The sequence below is a fragment of the Esox lucius genome, chromosome 1 (assembly GCF_011004845.1).
Source record: "Esox lucius isolate fEsoLuc1 chromosome 1, fEsoLuc1.pri, whole genome shotgun sequence".
Lineage (NCBI taxonomy): Eukaryota > Metazoa > Chordata > Actinopteri > Esociformes > Esocidae > Esox > Esox lucius.
This window is the reverse complement of record NC_047569.1, coordinates 24,578,676-24,600,849: the sequence shown is the minus strand read 5'-3', so window position 1 is coordinate 24,600,849 and position 22,174 is coordinate 24,578,676. Positions and strand designations below refer to the sequence as shown.

General features: G+C 38.9%; 1 protein-coding gene across 2 annotated transcripts; it reads right to left on the bottom strand.

The window, feature by feature from the left end:
• Positions 1–3,998: 3,998 nt before the first annotated feature.
• Positions 3,999–22,163, bottom strand: zgc:113279 (uncharacterized protein LOC553749 homolog). Of its 2 annotated transcripts, XM_010893694.3 has the most exons (12): positions 21,757–22,163; positions 18,722–18,935; positions 18,041–18,162; positions 17,910–17,934; positions 17,446–17,492; positions 16,700–17,340; positions 14,855–14,960; positions 13,696–13,842; positions 11,268–11,328; positions 6,414–6,577; positions 5,916–6,005; positions 3,999–5,589 (listed from the first exon to the last, which is right to left on the bottom strand). In XM_010893694.3, the coding sequence occupies exons 2-12, from the start codon at positions 18,924–18,926 to the stop codon at positions 5,572–5,574; spliced, it is 1,626 nt and encodes a 541-aa protein (XP_010891996.1). In that variant the 5' UTR covers positions 18,927–18,935; positions 21,757–22,163; the 3' UTR covers positions 3,999–5,571. The 2 variants fall into 2 exon arrangements, with proteins under 2 accessions (XP_010891996.1, XP_010891995.1); XM_010893693.3 differs by lacking the exon at positions 21,757–22,163 and having other exon boundaries at positions 18,722–19,595.
• Positions 22,164–22,174: the final 11 nt, after the last annotated feature.

The following is a 22,174-nucleotide window of genomic DNA, read 5'->3' as shown; positions in this document are numbered from 1 at the left end:
TATCAAGACTTGATAATGTTCTGAAACTCTTGTGGGCCACCTCAGATTAACTCACTGTGGCACACAGACTCCTGCTGAAAGGCACAAGACTAGTGGTTCCAAAATGCAAGATGACTTTCTTAAATGGTTATGTTTGCATGAGGGCCACCAGGGCATCATGAAATCCAGGGAAAGAGCCAAATTCTCTGGATGGTGGCCAGGTTTCAGCAAGCAACTACAAAGGAAAGTGGAACAATTTGACACTTATGCCAAATACAGGATACATGCCCCAGTGCTTCTCCTTCCAAGTCCAACCGCAGATAGCCCTTAGCAAAAGCTAGGAGCTGGCTAGCTAGGAGCTGGCTAGGATTTGGCTAAAATGACCACAACAACATCTAGCGCAATGGTGCAGTGGATGAGGTTATGGTTCACATGTTCCAGGTCCACCTTCTCCTAATCTCAGAAAATGGCCCACAGTTTTCCTCTGAGACCTTTCAAAATATTCAAAGAAACCTGGGGATTGACCTACACACACTAGCAAAGCAGCCGAATAAGCAGCACAGAGATCCAAATAACTCCTTTGCAAGTCCTCAGGCCCCTATGTAATATTTTGACACCGTTTTCACCTGGAACTATGGGATCACAAACACTTTTTGTTTGTGATCCTTCACCTTCTAGTGAGACAGAGAGATGAAAAAGACCAAAGGTAAAAAGACCAGTCTGTTTTGCCAACCGAAATAAATAACATCAGCCTTTCATTTTCTGACTAGAAAGTTTTACCCTTGTATTGAGCTATATTCAATATTACTTATTATTACTTATTATTTCCTTAGAAGAACAATACATTCTTTTAGATATTAAACGTATTTGTGTGCCTATAAGTATTTAACACATTTGAATGGTGCTTGAATTAAGAAATCAGATTCAAAGTGACTTTTAATTATTTGCACGTTTAAGTTAATGCACAATAGGTTTGTTATGGTATAACAGTTTTCCTAGAAGTCTCTTAAAGAAACAGTTATGGGATGTGCCATGTTATCAATTACTGGAAAGCAAGAGTCCCCAGTTGAAATCTATGACATATTTATCATTTATTGTTAATATTATTATATTGTGTTTTTTTATTAAACCGCTACCTCTCTCACAGCTTTTGAGCCAGAGACGTTATTCAAATTTTAGAATGCACAGAATATTCTGGAATATTGTGCTTGCATACATTCAGTTTCCAGAAATAATTTTTACACTTAATTGTTTGCGAAAAAACATTTCTTAGCTTTTTACTTTTTGTAGTAGTGCTCCCTCCCAGTCACAGGCAAGGTGTTACGCAACACTTGATTCATGCAGTAATTTTGCAAAACACCATGGGCTGTTTCAAGATGCTTGAATACGCAAGCAAATTTATAGTTCAACTTAATGTGATAATCGGGCAGTGCCCCAAGTATTTTGGAAGACTGCTGATGCTCATTTGCCAGTTGTTTTTGTTTTGCATCCTGTGATGCCTCCCACAGGCAGTGCAGGCCAATTTGCATCACCCATGGGACTTTAGCCACTCATCAGCTAGCGGCACAGTCAAGTCTCAAACTTAAACTATAGTGGTCTGCTGGGTATTACAAAGACTACTTTAAACCACTGCTCCACCTGGGAGACTATTAGCATAATAGTCACATTAATCAGCGAATAGAAATGAAGATACATGGTCAAATATCTTAACACTCACCCATTATCAAATGTGCTGCCACCAAACACTATTGGCACTGGAGAACCCCACCAACTGCATTCAGGTTATGGTTTGGGAGGAGTGGGTGAGGGTGGTTGTTGAAGTCTGGGCTTTGGCTGGGCCACACAAAGAAATTCACAGACTTGTCCTGAAACCACCCACAACTTATTTTGAATGTTTTAAAGCTAGCCCCAATACATTTACTTGCAAAGTTCAAATCTAAATTAAACTGATTAATAGTAGGCATACGTTTGAAAATATTCCCGCAAGACTATTATGTTTATGAGCTTATATGCTGGTACAGACATGTTCCAACCAAATCAACATGTGATAATTAAGTGCCTGTTCAATTAATGTCAGAGAAAAATGTATAATGATTTATCCAGGCACACAAACCTAACAACTTTGATTTCTGATAAGGCAAATTGTTAAAACACACCATAGTTTTTCAATATTCAGAACCGACTTGGGCCTGGTGTTTGATCACAAGGCTACAAATGCTTTATTATATTTAATTCCAAAAAATATTCCAAATAGTATATGTGTGTCAGAAAACGACTGCTAACCCATTGTATTTCAATCATTGCATATGGCATTATCGAAATATAGAAATTGTTCCAAAGAATCCTGTCAAACTTCACAGTAGTGGTGTTAACACATTTATGATTGGTTTATTTCATACACATTATAAAAATATAATGTGGTAAGTTGATTTGTAATATGCTCAGAAAATCCCAACTATGTTGAGTTAGACATATAATGGGAAGGACAAGTATTTGATACCCTGCCGATTGGTATGCAGAGGTCTGTAATTTTTATCATAGGTATACTTCAACTGTGAGAGATGGAATCTAAAAAATCCAGAAAATCACATTGTATGATTTTTAAATAATTAATTTGCATTTTATTGCATGACATAAGTATTTGATCACCTACCAACCAGTAAGAATTCTGGCTCTCACAGACCTGTTAGTTTTTCTTTAAGAAGCCCTCCTGTTCTCCACTTATTATCTGAATTAACTTATCTGTTTGAACTTGTTACCTGTATAAAAGACACCTGTCCACACACTCAATCAAACAGACCCCAACCTCTCCACAATGGCCAAGACCAGAGAGCTGTGTAAGGACATCAGGGATAAAATTGTAGACCTGCACAAGACTGGGATGGACTACAGGACAATAGGCAAGCAACTTGGTGAGAAGGCAACTACTGTTGGCGCAATTATTAGAAAATGGAAGAAGTTCAAGATGACAGTCAATCTCCCTCGGTCTGGGGCTGCATGCAAGATCTCACCTCGTGGGGCAACAATGATCATGAGGAAGGTGAGGGATCAACCCAGAACGACATGGCAGGACCTGGTCAATGACCCGAAGAGAGCTGGGACCACAGTCTCAAAGAAAACCATTAGTAACACACTACGCTGTCATCGATTAAAATACTGCAGCGCACGCAAGCCAATGCATGTCCAGGCCTGTCTGAAGTTTGCCAATGACCATTTGGATGATCCAGAAAATGAATGGGAGAAGGTAATGTGATCTGAAGAGACAAAAATAGAGCTTTTTGGTCTAAACTCCACTCGCCGTGTTTGGAGGAAGAAGAAGGATGAGTACAACCCCAAGAACACCATCCCAACCGTGAAGCATGGAGGTGGAAACATTCTTTGAGATGCTTTTCTGCAAAAGGGACAGGACGACTGCACCGTATTGAGGGGAGGATGGATGGGGCCGTGTATTGCGAAATCTTTGCCAACAACCTCCTTCCCTCAGTAAGAGCATTGAAGATGGGTCGAGGCTGGGTTTTCCAGTATGACAACGACCCAAAACACACAGCCAGGGCAACTAAGGAGTGGCTCTGTAAGAAGCATCTCAAGGTCCTGGAGTGGCCTAGCCAGTCTCCAGACCTGAACCCAATAGAAAATCTTTGGAGGGAGCTGAAAGTCTGTATTGCCCAGCGACAGCCCTGAAACCTGAAGGATCTGGAGAAGGTCTGTATGGAGGAGTGGGCCAAAATCCCTGCTGCAGAGTGTGCAAACTTGGTCAAGAACTACAGGAAACGTATGATCTCTGTAATTGCAAAAAAAGGTTTCGGTACCAAATATTAAGTTCTGCTTTTCTGATGTATCAAATACTTATGTCATGCAATAAAATGCTAATTAATTACTTAAAAATCATACAATGTGATTTTCTGGATTTTTGTTATAGATTCCGTCACTCACAGTTGAAGAGTACCTATGATAAAAATGGCAGACTTCTACATGCTTTGTAAGTGGGAAAACCTGCAAAATCGTCAGTGTATCAAATACTTGTTCTCCCCACTGTAATAATTACACAGTTTTTGACGAAGTGATGAATAAGGCTAGTTGAATTAAAAACACACTTAACCCATTTCCAGTATAAAACAAAACATTAACCTGGGCCATTTTTAAGATGTTTACTGTCTGAATCAGAAGACAAATTAAAAGATAAATAACAACTAAGTTCACCAGGCCAGCGTGAGTGGACTTAATTGCTATCTCTGTCCTATTCTATTATGCTGGCCACACATCACATTTAGTGGGATACATAATCACATTATACAGTTGCATAAGACGTTGAATTCAGTTCCATCACCATGTTGAGTGTCAGAGTATGTTATATTGAAATCACAGTCATTTGCACCGACTAGAAAGTAATGTATGTACTGTCAAAAACGATAATACACTAATATAACTACCCATATTAATCCCAAGGTTTTACAACTCCTAAGTACTAAAGTAACCAGCTGTCCCAATCTGCTCCTACGGTCCACAAAACATATTTCACAAATTCTGCCGCTACTTCTGTAATTGTTGTTGCAGTCAAAGTCACATAACAACAGTAACTACTAATATAGAATATTAACAGTACATTAATTCTAACACAATTATTACACCAACCCTATTTATTTATTTGTCTACACATCATAGTTTTACTAATTAAAATCTAACCACAAGATAGTGAAAAGGGGCAAAACATAAGCAAGTTACATTATAACCTAGCTACCTCACAATAGTATACAACCAGCATAACAATGTTATTATTAGATGTTAGAGGTTTTTCAAAATGAATCATATCTTGTCAATTGTGTTAACATATTAGAACTCCCGATTTGTTGTCTTGAATGTTCGTTGCATATATTGACGGTAAGACACCAAGTCTTAAAAGTCAAAAATGGAAAGCAAAGGTAAATTCTTTGTCACCTGTGGAACAACAAAACTGATGATTTAGGCAAGTTCCCTTTCTTCTTTTGTTTTGTGTCTGAAATTACCTCCATTATATGAGATTTAAAATTTGCACCTACAGTAACATACAATCACAATAAGAGTGTACAGTATAAACAAAGGATGTTGATTACACATTCATAACAGATAAAGCTTATACACTAAAACATACAGAGATGTAAATTAAAATACATACCTCTGTAATGAAATACATTCACAGTGGAGGGTATTCAGATGTTTAACAACAAATACAACACATGTATCCTGTGCCAAATTACATTTAGCTTAACTCGCATTTACATTTTGTTACTTTAATGTAACAAACAATGGAAGTTTCCCAGAAACCAACCAATGTGCAACCAAAGTCTTAGTACAGGTCACAAAAACTCAATTTACAATTGTGTTTTTAGCTTGCATAACACTTCAGATGCTTTACATAAGACTTGTACCTTGTCTTCAAGAAAGCCACATAAAACCCACATGGTTATAGGCTTTCTAAACCACTTTGGCCTTTCTTCAAGACAAGTTCAAGCTTGTACTAACTCAGAAACATTTACTGTCAGTTCTCAGGCAAGCCATTCTTGGCAGATGCACACAATATTTCAAAATGAACAGCTGTGTAAATGGACATCTCATCTAGGTCACGTAGTTCACCTAAGAAAAAGATAAACAACAAATTAGATACATTAAAAACATCTGGAAAACTGTTAACTTGAGGGCCCAATACAATCAAACCATGCTATACAGGAAAACATTCGATTTTTACAAATCCAGGGAATATATGTGTGGAGCCTGTGGTTTATACATTTGTTGTACTTATATGATAGACAATTTATTTGTCAGATAATGAAGGTGATGTATATATTATTATAAAGTGTGAAAACAATCTAAAACATTAAGTCTATTTTTTTGTAAATTAACCCCCGACCTCTGGCAATTGTCAGTAAAATAGGGATAAGATTTGGAAATATGTAGCTCACCTTGATGGATCTGGAAAACACTCCTTGAATACATTTGTAGGAATCTCTGTTGCTTCCTATATTATATGCATTTTCCCCAGAATGATTATCCTGAAGAGAAGTGTGGTGACTTTTTAAGAAAGGTTTATCCTGCATTAAAACATTCCAGTGCATTTTAATATTTTCTCCCAGTAGTTCTGAAAGTAGCAAAAGTGGGATTCCACTCAGCTTTATCAAATCGTTTACTATTTCATCCACTTCATTTGAAAAAAAATGATACTTATATTATTCTGTTACAAATCCACTGTGTACAATATTTTACACATTTGTCAAGAATTTGCTTAAGATACTGGATGGAATATTTAACTGTCACACAAACAGAACAAGGGTATTTCAGAATCTACTATATATTGCGTTGTGTTGATTCATTCAAATTAAACATTACTAACTTACTAAATAAATTATTATGACTTTTCAGACTATTGAGCAGTCTACTGTATATGATACAGAGCAACTAACCAGAGTGGGGTGGTAGCTTCCCATTTGCAGCAGACAGTCCAGTGTTTCCATCATCTGTTCCTTGCAAAGTGTAAGGAATCTTATCCGACTGGGATCCACACTTCTCTCAAGCTCTTGCATGGTGACATTCAGGGCCACAGTTGCACACTGCAACACACTGAGACCTGAACACAAGATAACAAGCCCAGACATGAAGTTAAACTACTTTAGAGGTCTGAATTGCACCCAACCCTACACATACAGCTTAATGTGCACCCCCAATATCCTCAAATGCATGACTACCTCCCATTACTTTGGCCCTAAACAACCCTACACCAGTCAACAGACTTGGGAGGATGATAGAAGCTTCTCCCAGCACTCAGCCTGTAGATCTTCTGCCCAGCATCTCAAACTCAACTATTTCTACCACACCGTGGACAAAATAACAGAAACACTTTATGGAAAAAGGACTATTATGTTGAAGTACAGTTGTGGTCAAAAAGTTTGCATACCCTTGGAGAATTGATAATATATATACCACTTGTAAAGAAAACATGAGTGAGCAGGCAAAACAAATGTATTTTATTTCTTATGGGATACATATTCAACTGTAGGTCATAACAGAATGGCACAATCATAAAACAAAACATGGCAACAAAGAAAACAATTAACTGACCGCAGTTCAAAAGTCTGCATACCCTTAGTTCTTAATACAGTGTATTGTGCCCTTTAGCATCAATGACAGCATGCAGTCTTTTGTAATAGTTGTCTATGAGGCCCCAAATTCTTGCAGGTGGTATAGCTGCCCATTCTTCTTAGCAAAATGCCTCCAGGTCATGCAAAGTCTTTGGTCATCTTGCATGAAGCGCACGTTTGAGATCTGCCCAGAGTGGCTCGATGATATTAAGGCCAGGAGACTGTGATGGCCACTCCAGAACCTTCACCTTTTTCTGCTGTAACCACTGGAGGGTCAACTTGGCCTTGTGCTTAGGGTCACTGTCATTCTGGGAAGTCCAAGAGCGTCCCATGCACAGCTTTCGTGCAGAAGAATGCAAATTGTCTGCCAGTATTTTCTGATAACATGCAGCATTCATCTTGCCATCAATTTTCAAAAGATTCCCTGTGCCTTGAGTGCTCGCACACCCCCAAAACATCAGTGAGCCGCCACCATGCTTCACAGTGGAGATGGTATTCTGTTCACTATAGGCCTTGTTGACCCCTCTCCAAACATAGCGCTTATGGTTGTAACCATAAAGCTCTATTTTGGTCCCGTCACTCCAAATTAGGTGTTGTCGGGCATATTGTAATCAGGCTTTTTTGTGGCATTGGCACAGTAAAGGCTTCTTTCTGGCAACTCGACCATGCAGCTCATTTTTGTTCAAGTATTGCCCTCCTTAAAACAACCACACCATCTTTTTCCAGAGCAGCCTGTATTTCTCCTGATGTCATGGGTTTATCTTTCTTGGTCTACCTTTTGCTTGGTATCAAGAGATCCCAGAATTATCCACTTCTTAATAAGTGATTGAACAGTACTGACTGGCATTTGCAAGGCTTTGGATACGTTTTCATATCCTTTTCCATCTTTATAAAGTAACATGACCTTGTTACGCATGTCTTTTGACAGTTCTCTTCTGCTCCCCATGGCTCAGTATCTAGGCTTCACAGTGCATATAATTTAAAACTTTTATCAGAGCCGTTTCAGTACTGTGGTGAGGTCGGAAGCCTGACTGAAATTTGTATTAGAGACAGCTTGAGTTGTTCAATATAGATGAATGCAGTGTTCTATTTTTTAAAAGGGGCTTAATGGCAGCTGTTTTTAGAGACGTTGGGAAAATGTCTGATTGCAGAGAGCCATTAACTATTTGCTGTAGATCCATTGTTATAGAGTGAAAAATTGTTTTAAAAAGGTCAGATGGCAGTGTGTTGAGACAACATGTGGAAGATTTAAGATGTCAAACTGTTTCTTCAAGGGATTTTTGATCAATTGTATTAAATTGCTAAATTATAACCAAGTTACGTCTTGGTGGTTGTAGTGACGATACAGTGTCATTGTTCAGTGCAGTGAAATTGATTACCATATTCGCAAGAAATCTAACTAAATTGTCATTGGATCTCTCGCTTACTCAGCGTCCATCCACTACTCTCTTCACTGACTCAGCAGGGGACACATGAACTTACAGTACATGAACTCTCTCTCTCTCAGGGTCATTTATATCCCCATCTGCATAGGCAGCCCCACAGTTGACACAAAATATTTCCCTTTTTCCATCTTTGCGTGTATTCCCTCTGACTATGCCCCCCTGCACAGTTCCGACATGCTGGGATCACCCTTTACGGCGTATCTGGGACCTCCTTGTAAGGACATTTTGCAGCCTACACTAAAGACCTATACATAACCATTGAGTCTTCCCTGTTTATGGGCTCTGTATACAAAACTTTTTGGTTGCACTGATTTAGGCAACCTCATTCTCATTCACCCATGTCAGGCATTCCAAAGATGTAGCCTAATTGTCTCCTCCAGAATTACTTTGCTGATGATGGTGAAGTACATACTGTTTAGTATATAATAAGCTAGTATCCCAGTATTGAGACTGATTGGGACATACTGCCTCCTCATAAAATTGCATCTCAACATTAGCTTACTTTTTCATGCATTAACATCATGACAAGTTTGAATATTTTCAGCTAGACACACTTAAGTATTGTGTTAAACTGACCGACATTTCTTATGAAGTTAATCACAAATAGCATCTATGAACTGCATGGCTTTTGCGAATGGCCGTTTTAATAGCTTACAAGCCAGTAATACTAGTATCTTACTACTTGGAATTGTCATAAGAATTGAGCCTATGCTAGTTAGACGGAAGGCGAATGTAACACTGCCTAAGCTATTTCGTTTCAAGGCTCAACAATGTTCGTTTTGATTTCATATGTGAATTAAACTGATGCAATAACTATCAATATACTGTGAGGGAAAAAAATATTTTAACCCCTGCTGATTTTGTACATTTGCCCACTGACAAAGAAATGATCAGTCCATAATTTTAATGGTAGGTTTATTTGAACAGTGAGAGACAGAATAACAACAAAAAAATCCAGAAAAACGCATGTCAACATTTTATAAATTGATTTGCATTTTAATGAGTGAAATAAGTATTCGACCCCTCTGCAAAATATGACTTAGTACTTGGTGGCAAAACCCTTGGCAATCACAGAGGTCAGACATTTCTTGTAGTTGGCTACCAGGTTGGCACACATATCAGGAGGGATTTTGTCTCACTCCTCTTTGTAGATCTTCTCCAAGTCATTAAGGTTTCGAGGTTGACATTTGGCAACTCGAACCATCAGCTCCCTCCACAGATTTTCTGTGGGATTAAGGTCTGGAGCCTGGCTAGGCCACTCCAGGACCTTAATGTGCTTCTTCTTGAGCTTCTTCCTTTGTTGCCTTGGCCATGTGTTTTGAGTCATTGTCATGCTGGAATACCCACCCACGACCCATGTTCAATGCCATGGCTGAGGGAAGGCAGTTCTCACCCAATATTTGACGGTACATGGCCCTGTCCATCGTCCCTTTGATGCGGTGAAGTTGTCCTGTCCCCTTAGAAGAAAAACACCCCCAAAGCATAATGTTTCCACCTCCATGTTTGACAGTGGGGATGGTGTTCTTGGGGTCATAGGCAGCATTCCTCGTCCTCCAAACACGGCGAGTTGAGTTGTTGCCAAGGAGCTCGATTTTGGTTTCATCTGACCACCACACTTTCACCCAGTTCTCCTCTGAATCATTCAGATGTTCATTGGCAAACTTCAGACGGGCCTGTACATGTGCTTTCTTGAGCAGGGGGACCTTGTGGGCACTGCAGGATTTCAGTCCTTCACGGCGTAGTGTGTTACCAATTGTTTTCTTGGTGACCATGGTCCCAGCTGCCTTGAGATCATTGACAAGATCCTTCCGTGTAGTTCTGGGCTGATACCACACCATTCTCATGATCATTGCAACTCCACGAGGTGAGATCTTGCATGGAGCCCCAGACCGAGGGAGATTGACAGTTCTTTTGTGTTTCTTCCATTTGCGAATAATTGCACCAACTGTTGTCACCTTCTCACCAAGCTGCTTGGCGATGGTCTTGTAGCCCATTCCAGCCTTGTGTAGGTCTACAATCTTGTCCCTAACATCCTTTTGTCTTGGCCATGGTGGAGAGTTTGGAATCTGATTGATTGATTGCTTCTGTGGATAGGTGTCTTATACAAGTAACAAAATGAGATTAGAGCATACATGGATGCATACTCTGAATATCCACCAGAAATAGTAGACCATCTGGGAACGTTTGGCATAGTATTTTCAGTGTACTATGGTTTGGAACGTATTCAAACGTACCAATCTCGCATACTAATCTGGCATACTATATTGTATGTAAGTATACGATTTGAGATTCAGCCTTTGTCTAGTTTTACTCATCCCTAGGCTTGTGCAAATTGAGAGAACTCTGTGGGCTACATTCAGCTTTGTTTCAAGGTAGTTAGTAAGTTGTCTTTTAATGTCCCTTTGGTGGTCTGGGGCTGTGCTTAGAGAAATGTGTGGGACTATTTCTTGCATGGTTGGCCCTGTCCAGGAGTATGTTTGGACAAAGCCACTGTGTCCCATGCCCCCCTCCCCATTTCAGTCCCTAATCTTTCCTGACTGATTTAATCTTTCCTGTTTTATCCAGTGTCCTGTTCCTTTACACATTTTATCCCAACCTCTTAACACTTGCCTATAAAAACATTTTCTCAGGGAATCAGACTTTATACACTCACATGTGTTGACTTGGATAATACTTAACAGTTTCATAATTTGGAAGGCGCTGAATACCCTAAGGAACAGAAAGCGAAACATACCAGAATTATCTGTAGCTTTGACATCTACATAAATCCCTTCTTTCATCAGATTGTTCAGCACCTAAAAGAAGAAACATGTATACCATTAGTAAAGTCAAACAGCATAAATTCTTATTGCGGTAAGGGTAGAAGTATAAATGTGGAAACTAGTCAGTGTGCCTTTTTTATTGTATGTATTTAATCTTTATTAATACAGGTTCTCCCCTTGAGATAAAATCTGGTTTCCAAGAGAGACCTGTTTGTACAAATACATATTTACTGTTGTAGGATGTAGAAGAATCAATAAAGACCATTTTGACCATAAAAATGTAGTTTACACTTAAGCCTGTGGCTCAGCGTGCATTATAAATAGAAATTTGTGTTGATGACAAAATGTGTTAATAATATTACAAAAATATGAAGACATTTCTGCAATTACCCTGTTCATTCTTTCACCACGGTCCTGAATGGAAGTAGGAATATGTCTGTTGAATCTAGAATTTGAAACTTATTTAATCTAAGTTACTAAATATCTGTTTTTAGTTTATTTGGCAAAAGATCAGGCCATTATATATTCCATGAAGAATATATAATGGCCTGATGAAAGCACAATCTAAAATTCGAATAAAGCGCAAAATGTAAACAAGACACAAACATTTTATTGGTGCCAGGCAGTTTAGCTGGTGTGTTTTATTTTTTACAGGTAACAAGAAAAGCAAATCCTAAAACCAAAATAAATGCTTTTATGAATATGTTCGAGGGGTATTTTAAGGGGTTGTAACCCCCACAAAAAAACATTCTGGGAACAAACTACATGGGTATTGTCTACATGTGTAAGTTGTTAACAGCTGCGTAAAGCCAACATTGGGTCCGATGATTGCTCTTGTCACATAACGGCAATGGAAGCTTTTCTTCTTCAAGAATTGTGCAATATGCGACTACACACAGTTCAGGACTTGTATGACAGGATTCCAAGTATTGGAGCTGTTCTTAAGGCAAAGTGTGTCTCTGCCCTTTATAAAGCCCTTGATATTAATACATTGTTTGGTGTTTTCCTTGTTATTTTGTTCACTCCCTAAACATATTGCTGAAACTGTTTATGGGAATCTGTGGATTAAGCACTTCTGAATCTTTGGATTAGAAATCCACTTTTTTCAGCTGGAGCTTGCACAGGATTTTTTTTACAACAATTTACAGGTTAAATCAAAGCAGGATATATCTTGACTGGGCAAATATGAAAGTTTCACCTCCAATTTTCTAGATGGGGTTTCTTTATATATATATATATATATATATAAAGAAACCCCATATATATATATATATATATATATATATATATATATATATATCTTTATCCAAGAGATGACATGAATATTATTTTTAGCCTAAGTTTTATTTCAGGGTGAGATTTTATAAAACCAAAACCCATCATGGGAATGTTAACTAATCAAACATACCTACAAATATTTTCACTTGACCGCATTGTTAAGGAACAAAATTATACAAGCCAATGTATTTTTTTACTTAAACTTTTTTACCAGCAAATAATCAGCCACATTTGGTTTCACATATGCTAACGTGTATCCATGTAAAGCAGGTCCAGACCAATGGGTTGTATGTTTTGTAGTTGACTTGGTGAGGTCTGGATTTGCCTGTGCTACTCCTTTATTTCTTGTTTTCACTGTATTCTCGTTTTTGGTTATTTTAGTTTCCTTCTTGTTATTTTTGCCTTTTCCCTTATGCTTAGATCTTTGATTTCCTGATTGGGTATTACTGTTTTGGCTTGGTTTTGTAACTTTGTTTCAGTGTTTCTTAGTTGTTTTGAATGTACTCTTTCCCCCTGTAGTAGTCCAAATGAGTTTCACCTGTGTTTTTGTTCACCTACTCTCATTTAGTTCCCTATATAGTTCAGATCTTGTTTGTAGCTGTTTTATGAGATATTGATTGACTTTCACCAAGATACTGAGCCTATTGTTTAGTGTACTCATTAGAATCCCTAGTAATTAGATATTCAGTGTTTTGATCTTAGCTTTGCTATTTCTCAAATTGGCTCTAGCCTTGTGCTTTTATATTGTTTACCGCTTGTTTTTTGATGTACCGGTTTTGACCCCTTGCCTGCCTGTTTGACTCGGCTCTCTGCCTTGCCCTTGCTTGGAATTGTCAGATGCCAAATAAACACCACCAATGCTCCATGTCTGGAACCGGCAACCCTTCTCTCCCACACATTCATTACAGACGTAAGTCTCAACAGATAAAAAATGTAATTCACAGAATATATTGTACTGACATGTTTTAGTGTTTTAGAGACCTAAATCATTGGAATGTGTAGTAAATCAAAAAATATTTAAATACTACAGTTTTTTTAAGTCAACTTAATTAGAACACTTAAAGAGTTCAGCACACTACTGTTTTGATCAGTCAGTTTTCAATGTCATTTAGCTGTATTTACCTCCAGGACTTGAATGTATCCATTCTCAGCACTGAGGTGCAGACATGTCTTTCCACTCCTGTCCTTTTCATTTACACTGGCACCAAGGTGAATCAGATCAACCACCATGTGGTGTTGGTTCTTCTGTGCAGCCAGGTGTAGTGCCGTCTGGGAACAGAAGCAACTATTTAAGTGTTATGACATGTGAGGAATACTAACGTTAAAGCTTCCTTGGTAACCAGCTGTATTTTCTATTCTTATTTTCCATTTAACCCTCCTGTCCAATTGAGACCAATATCTTTTTTTTTTTGCAAGGGAGTCCTAGCCTGCGATACAAAAGCAGCAAACAATACAAAATATTCAAAGACAGAGTGACATATTACATCAAATGGTGGGAGGACAAGAAACAACTATAACACTAATTTCTCTGTGAAGTTAATTTACCAAAGTCTGAACTGAGCGCTGCACCAACACCCCCAACAGAAACAGCTGTTAGCTTCTGTAATAAGAAGCTATGAGTTGGGCCAGAAAGGCCCTACACATCAGCCTCCTATTGGGACCTCGTCTGGGGAGGTATTTCAGGGCCACCCAAGAAGCCGGTCGAGGTGGAGGCCAGCAAGGAAGATGGACCAAAAAAGTCTGGAAGCTGGAGCTGGAGGAAGACGGCCAGGAAATGGATGGACCCGGAGCATTTGTCAAAGCTACGATCAGCAGCACTCATTTCCACTGGTGGTGTCTTCTTGTTCCTGCCGACAGAGTGTGAGGATCTTCTTTGGGTTCTGGGGAAGACGGTGCCCGACTCTCTGAGCTCCGATGTGCCTGACTCTCTATAGCGCAACAGTGATGAATGGGCAGATGCCCTGGAGAAGGTCAAGCCTGCTTTTATAGTCCCGACAGTGCCCAAGGAGCCTCCCAGAGTCCTGGCAGCACATGAGGAGAGTACCGGCAGTGCCCAACAAGAGGCCCTGCTCCCCGTCTGGGCCACTGGAGACCCAAAGGGTCATTATGCGGGCCCTGCTAAAATAGTAGGAAGTGCCTTGGAAGAGGGCCAGAGGAACCTCCCAGAGCCCCGTCCATGCCAGACAAGCCTCCCAGCTCTCGTCAGAGACATGTCTCCCAAAGCCCTCTGTGTCTGTTCCCTGTGTCTCTCCCTATTACACTATGTAGTAAGTTTGTTTACCTTTCCTTCTGAGTCTTTCACATCAAGACTGTGAAGAGCTGCCATCCTTTTAGCAATTGCATATCCCAGGGTCCTGTTGCCTTGGAACACAACTTTGTGTAGAGCTCTTAAGAAAGAATAAAACAACACATTATATTTACAGTTTAGAACTCATAAAAAATCAGTGATTTAGAGTGGTTAACATAACTGCATTAAAGAGAAGCTTGACATTGTAACAGAAGATATATTGCAAAATGACAATCCTGCATGTTTCTGTGTGTGCTGTGGATAGCTTGTTAATAATAAGGTCCGACTGGAATCAGTGGTAGTATATAACTTAATGTCCAGCTTTTTATTATTAACATTATTATTAACACAGGACAGTTACATCTAGATAGAAATATTTTGCTCCCTGAGTTTATCACTAATATCAGCAGTTAAAAAAAATAAGTATTATTTTATCATAGGTAACAGATGTGTAGTTGTTGTTTACTTTCTGTATTTCTCATAATAAAAAATAAATGTTGCTTGTGCCTTGGGTGTGGGAAAAGTGATTTATAAATTAAGTGTGTCATTGTTTAATTTATTACCACTTATATTATGTAATCAACACAACACTCTTTTGGCTAGAAACAAAAAACCTAAATAAACCATAGAAATGTAATACCTAGGTGGTAGTTTAATTCAGGTCAGGAGTGGCCTCACTGATAGCATACTTATTTAACTGTCATACTTATTTAACTGTCAAATCCCTCAAAAAGGGATTTTTTAACATGCAAGTAATTACTCGCTTTCCAACACATCAGAACTACAGCAACATTAAAGAATTAAAGCAACTGCATCAACATTAAAGAATTAAAGGAACTGCAGGAAAAGTACTGGCCGTGTGCTACATGTGAAAACAATCTCCCGTATTCTTCATATGAATGGGCTATGGGGGAGGGTGGCAAGATGGAAGCCTTTTCTTACAAAGAAAAATATCCAAGCCCGGCTGAAATTTGCAAAAACAAACATCAAGTCCCCCAAAGCACATGGGAAAATGTTTTATGATCTGATGAAACCAAGGTTGAACTTTTTGGCCATAATTCCAAAAGGTGTTTGGTGCAAAAACAACACTGCACATCACCCAAAGACCACCATACCCACAGTGAAGCATGGTGGTGGCAGCATCATGCTTTGGGGCTGTTTTTCTTCAGTTGGAACCAGGGCCTTAGTCAGGGTGGAGGGAATTATGAACAGTTCCAAATACCAGGAAATCTGGGCACAAAACCTTCAAGCGTCCGTTAGAAAGCTGAAGATGAAGTTCACCTTTCAGCATGACAACGACCCAAAGCACATTTTCCAAATCCACAAAAGCATGGCTTCACCCTTAGAAGATTAATGTTTTGGAATGGCACAGCCAGAGCCCAGACCTGAATCCAATTGAACATCTGTGGGGTAACAGATTTGGAGTGCTTTTGCAAAGAACAGTGGGCAAATATTATATGCTAAGTACTGTAATAAAATCAAAATGTGCTTCAACGAAGTATTAGTTTAAGGGTGAACACACTTATGCAACCAGGTTATTATGAGTTTTTAATATTTCCCCCTCAAAGATTTCAGTTTGTTTTTCAATTGAATTGTTCACATTAAAGGTCACATTAAAGGTGGGGTAAGTTCTGACATGATTTATCTTTGTCTCATTCTTTTACCTTAAAAGAACCTGGCATTTTAACAGGGGTGTTTAGACTTTTTATATCCACTGTAAATAGGTTTGGTCCCCTACAGGCTTAGGCCCAAGGGCTGAATTATCAGCATTAACACAACCCTGCTTGGGTCATCTCAGTTATAGGTGAAGCGTAAAATATAAATGCAATTCCAACTTACGTCCTTCCATTCTTGTCTGTGGCCAGGAATTCTGTGTCTGAGACCCCCATCAGTAAGCTCTCCTCCCTCTGGAGCTGGGTCCAGAAGTGTGCTGTACTATTCCAATCCTGACCCATGTTGCTGGGGCACTGTTGTCTAAAGCTATTCTGGGCCTGTGGGCTATAACTTCCCTGGTAATCACAAGCTCCATCTTGGTCTAACTCATAGCTGCAGGATTGGGGGAGGGTGAAGACTGAATCTTGGGTAGATGGCATTTGATAGTCACTGGTGCTGCTGGGAGAGTAAGACATATATGAATCTGGACTGGGTATTACATTGTCAGATTCGTCACCAACATATTGTACTTGGGAGTTTAGTGGAGGAACGGTGGTGTTTTGTTTGCTTGGGGAGTGGGACAGATTGAGCTCTGGCATACAGTAGTTCGGAGCTTGTTGTGGTATCTTTTTCTCCTGACCAAGGTTCATTGGGTAGCTTTGTTGGAGTGGCTCAGGTGTGTGCCATGATTGCTCATTGGGCTTTGGGCAGTATTTGGAGGAGTCAGACTTGTTACACGGGCTGTAGGGCTTATTATCTTTGAGATCCTCCTCCAATACTTCAACTATTATGGCAAGTTCCTCCAGGCTCTTTGTAGGGTGTTTTCTCTAAATAAACAGGGAGGGTACACATCATGTATGCTACATATTCAAGGTGAACCAGGGGAAATAAAATAATTCACATGTAGGCTTATTCATATTTATGTCACTCACCTTGTTACATCTACGATCCCCTTTTGTATTTACCCGTTTCTTCTCATCTGTGAAGAATATAATATTTTTAATCGCAGGTTCCATGAAGTTTCTATTTTTGCTATTGCATGCCCTAACAAGCAATATAAATGGGTGCAATAATACATAATTGGCACAAGAAATTATTATCAATATCCTGACTGATATACTGTCTTCTTATCAATAAACAATACTAAGACGTTAAATATGTGTAAGACATGTATGACTTACATTTTATCCACACTGTTAGTATCATATCCATAGAATTTAGTAAAGTATTCAATAAATAAGATCAGCCTCACCCAAATACCCAACACTTAATGACTCTTAATGTTTGCAAAAGGAAAACATCCTAAGAACAAAACAGCACACTTTCGAGGAGACTGCCAGAAGTATTCAATCTTGGTTACAAGCCATCTGCGTAAGCATACCAAAATGTTTCTAACCTTTTGATGACTTGCCGCAGCTGCCCTGTAGAAATATGTAAAAGAGAAATCATTGATAAATTAACATATCTGACTAGGAAATATGAAAAGAAAAATATATTTAGCAATTTTTACATTATAATATGTCATACCTGGATATCTTTAGGGTTCATTCCATTTGCTATTCGAATGTTCCTGAGTATGTCTCTCACAGGCATTTTGACCCTGACTCCCAGGTACCTTTTTTCACCATCATAGCTGAGACGTTTTGATCCTGAAGAAGAAAAACACATTGTACCAGAACACATTATTTGTGATTTGAGACAGCTTTTAAAGATATGATTAGACTGTACTGAAATCTGTGACACAAACCTAAAAAATGCAAACCTTGTTAGATATTTTAAAGATACAGCTCTGGAAAGAATTAAGAGTCCACTACACCTTTTTCTTTCCTTTCCAAGAAAGTCGAAAAGGAAGGTTTTGAGTGAGGAACAGGAGGGTTAAAATTAAGAGACCACTGCAAACTGAACGCTTCAGTTCCTCACTCAAAACTTTCCTTTTCAACTTTTTTGGAAAGGAAAATAAAAAGGTGCAGTGGTCTCTTATTCTTTTCCGGAGCTGTACATTCATGCATATGAAGTGACAAAATATACTCTGGATGTAAAGAGTTAAAAGAAGGCTTATGGCTAAATTCAGGCAAAACAACACAAGTTGACACAGTAAAGTGACCTTTCTCAAACTCAGTTTGAGACAAAAAAAACTTGAGACAAAAATAAATATAAATACATTTTAGTTTGCTTAGACAAGGAAGGTGTTTGCTAAATTGTGCTGACCTTTCCCATTCTCATTCCTTTCGTCCAAACTTGTCTGGATACCTCCAGTAAGGGAATTTGGCCCCTTCGAGTTGCTGACCGGTTCTTCTGGCATGGATATGTTGTAACCCCTCAACAGCCTGTACCCAATGTTCTGTTCCCCCTCAAAGGTGTGGATCTTCATACATTTATCTTCTTTCTCCTTACTTTTATGTCGGCTGCGCATCTTGCGACCCTTTGCAGTAGTAAGGAACTATTATAGCTAGACAAATTACAGATTGAACACTCTCAATGCACCGTAAATGCCAGACCTGACAGTCATATTCAGAAATCTCTCAGTGGGGCGGTACACAAAGAACTTTGTGATTGAGCAAATGATAAATTGTTGTAATACCCCACCTTTTTTCCAAGTCAGTGGATGTGTGAGGAAATAGAGGTAACATGTAGAATCCAGCTATGGGCTTGTTAAAATAGGCTGTTGTTTCCCTTGGGCACATTCAGAGACCTCAGAGTAAATAATGTACTAATTCAACATTCCTAACCCGCACGGAAAGCCCTATGGGAAATGTTAAGTACCCTACAGGCATACCAGTATCTTTTTACTGAACACACAAATGGCAGTTAACAATTTCTTCTTTCAACAAAGAGAAGTGAAACTAGGTGAAAAATAAAAACAGGTCAGAACCTACCCCCACTAGTTTAAAGTACTGTCCTACTTAGACCCCATTCCATTAACAGTCACCCTACACTCCCTTACCACACGGTAAGATCTGAGTTGTTGTTGTGGCTTGTGTAGTCTGTGCAGTGTAAATGAGAGACCCCCAGGTTAATTAGTTGGGGATCTGCGTAAAGTGGAGTCTTAAAAACAACTAAAATAGAATGCAGACCATTTGGTATGTACAGGTGCTGGTCATAAAATTAAAATATCATCAAAAAGTTGATTTATTTAAGTAATTCCATTCAAAAAGTGAAACTTGTATAATGTATACATTCAGTGTTTATTTCTTTTAATTGTGATGATTATAACTAATGAAATGACACCTAATGAAAATCCCAAATTCAGTATCTCAGAAAATTTGAATATTACTTAATACCAATACAAAAAAAATATTTTTAGAAATGTTGGCCAACATGAAAAGTATGAGCATGTACAGCACTCAATACTTAGTTGGGGCTCCTTTTGCCTGAAGTACTGCAGCAATGCGCCGTGGAATGGAGGTGATCAGTCTGTGGCACTGCTCAGGTGTTATGAGAGCCCAGGTTGCTCTGATAGTGGCCTTCAGCTCTTCTGCATTGTTGGGTCTGGCGTATCGCACTTATTAATGTGCTTGGACACAGAGCTCTGTGAACAGCCAGCCTCTTTAGCAATGACCTTTTGTGTCTTGACCCTCCTTGTGCAAGGTGTCAATGGTCGTCTTTTGGACAGCTGTCAGGTCAGCAGTCTTCCCCATGATTGTGTATCATATAGAACTAGTTTACTGAGAGACCATTTAAAGGCCTTTGCAGGTGTTTTCAGTTAATTAGCTGATTAGAGTGTGGCACCAGGTGTCTTTAATATTGAACCTATTCACAATATTCGAATTTTCTGAGAAACTGAATTTGGGCTTTTCATTAGTTGTCAGTTACAATCATCAAAATAAAAAAATCAACACTCGAAATATATCAGTCTGTGTGGAATGAATGTATACATTATACAAGTTTCACGTTTTGAATGGAATTCCTGAAATAAATCAACTTTTTGATGATATTCAAATTTTATGACCAGCACCTGTAGTTTAAGCAAGTCCCCTCTGCATTTTGACACTTGCTTCATGTAGGATTTGTTTCGACTTAATTTGGTTTTGGAACCATGTAATCTGCGTATAATCCTTGTATACGAGGCTCCAATGTCTGGAATTGATTGACCAGGGGTAAATGTATTCTTCCAGTTTGCTATAAGATATCAGTGGAAATCTTTTTCTCTCATTTTGCCCTGATAACATCTATTGAGGCAGTTTTTCGTCTGTCAAATTACAAAACCCCCAAATAACTGAGAAGCTTTATAAATGCTGGACAATGTTTTCTAGCATTGTCTCAATTCTGCAGGTATCTAAAATGTTTTCTCTTTCTCTGAGAAGGTCATAGACTTCCCATTCAAATCAATTCATTTTTGACAAACTTAGTGATGATTATGCACACTTCTGGCACAGGTGTTTCACAAAGGTTCACATAAATGATTCACATTTGCCTAGTTAGTTAAAAATCACTCTTACATTGTTAACTGTATGGACAACCTGTTTAACGGCATAGCTATGTTATCCAACAGTTGTCTAAGTTGTCCATGCACTGCTTAAAGGATGTTAAATATTGAATTTGCTTTTAAAAAGCATAGCCTCCTAGAAAATAAATGCCACAGGGTGGAAAAGTGACAGGTTCTCCTGGATCCGAGTTGAGCAGGCAGAGTGAAGCAAAAATCAGCAGAATTATTTAATCCATTATGGCACAGTTTTACCAGATATTGGTTCACGCATCAGAAAACACAGGAACACAATCAAATAATGCAATTTAAATAGACACAGATAAAAACGATTCAATCATTAATTACCAAACCAAATTTCTTGTTCATAATGTGTCAATTCATCGCACTTGACAATATGACACTCTCACCCACTTGGATTTATCCCACATTTAGTGAACCACTGAAGTGCAAGACAATTTGCCAAAACCTATAGGAAAGTGATGCGCTGTGCACTCAGTGTAACTGTCCAAAATTGTCACTTAGCCACCATCGCACAGAACCCCAGAAGGGAGGCATTTTGTGGTTGCGGTGTGGTGACGTAAAAACTTTGAGTAACTGATGAAGATGGCAGGATGAGTTCAGGTGTTTGGTCAGCAGCAGACCTGAATCGGTCCCACATCCATGACAGCTTAGTATGGGTGACAGCCACAATGGAAGCCATCATTCAACTGACCCTCTAAAGTGGAATTGGGGTATAAGAACAGCAGCAAGCGTCTCCTCTGTAAACGGTTTGCGAATGCACAATTCAGAATTTAAGGTATATAAACAAACACTTAACCTGTTGATCGACTCTGGCAACTCTTCTTCATATTCACTCAACCCCAGAGATTGAATGTGTTTGTGACGTCCTGTCTTGTGTGGTTTTCTTGTCGTTCATGTTCTCTCTGTTATTTCTATTATAGTTTTCCCTTGTTAGATTAGTACACCTGTTTTTTGTTGTCTTGTTAGTCTTCAAACCTGTTGGTCTTCATTCTGATTAGGTTCTTTATTTAAGCCCTGTGTTTGTGTCAGTGGCTGTGAGTTGTTAAATGTATGTTGTTCGCTTATGCCCGTGCTTCGTATCTCCCCAGCTCCTGTGTACTATTGGTCTTTCTTGTTTTCGTGTTCTCAGTTCTTGGGCAGTGTTACTCGTTTGTTATTTTGCTCAAGTCATGTCACTCATCGGTTCCTGTTATGACCCCATTCCAGTCATTCAT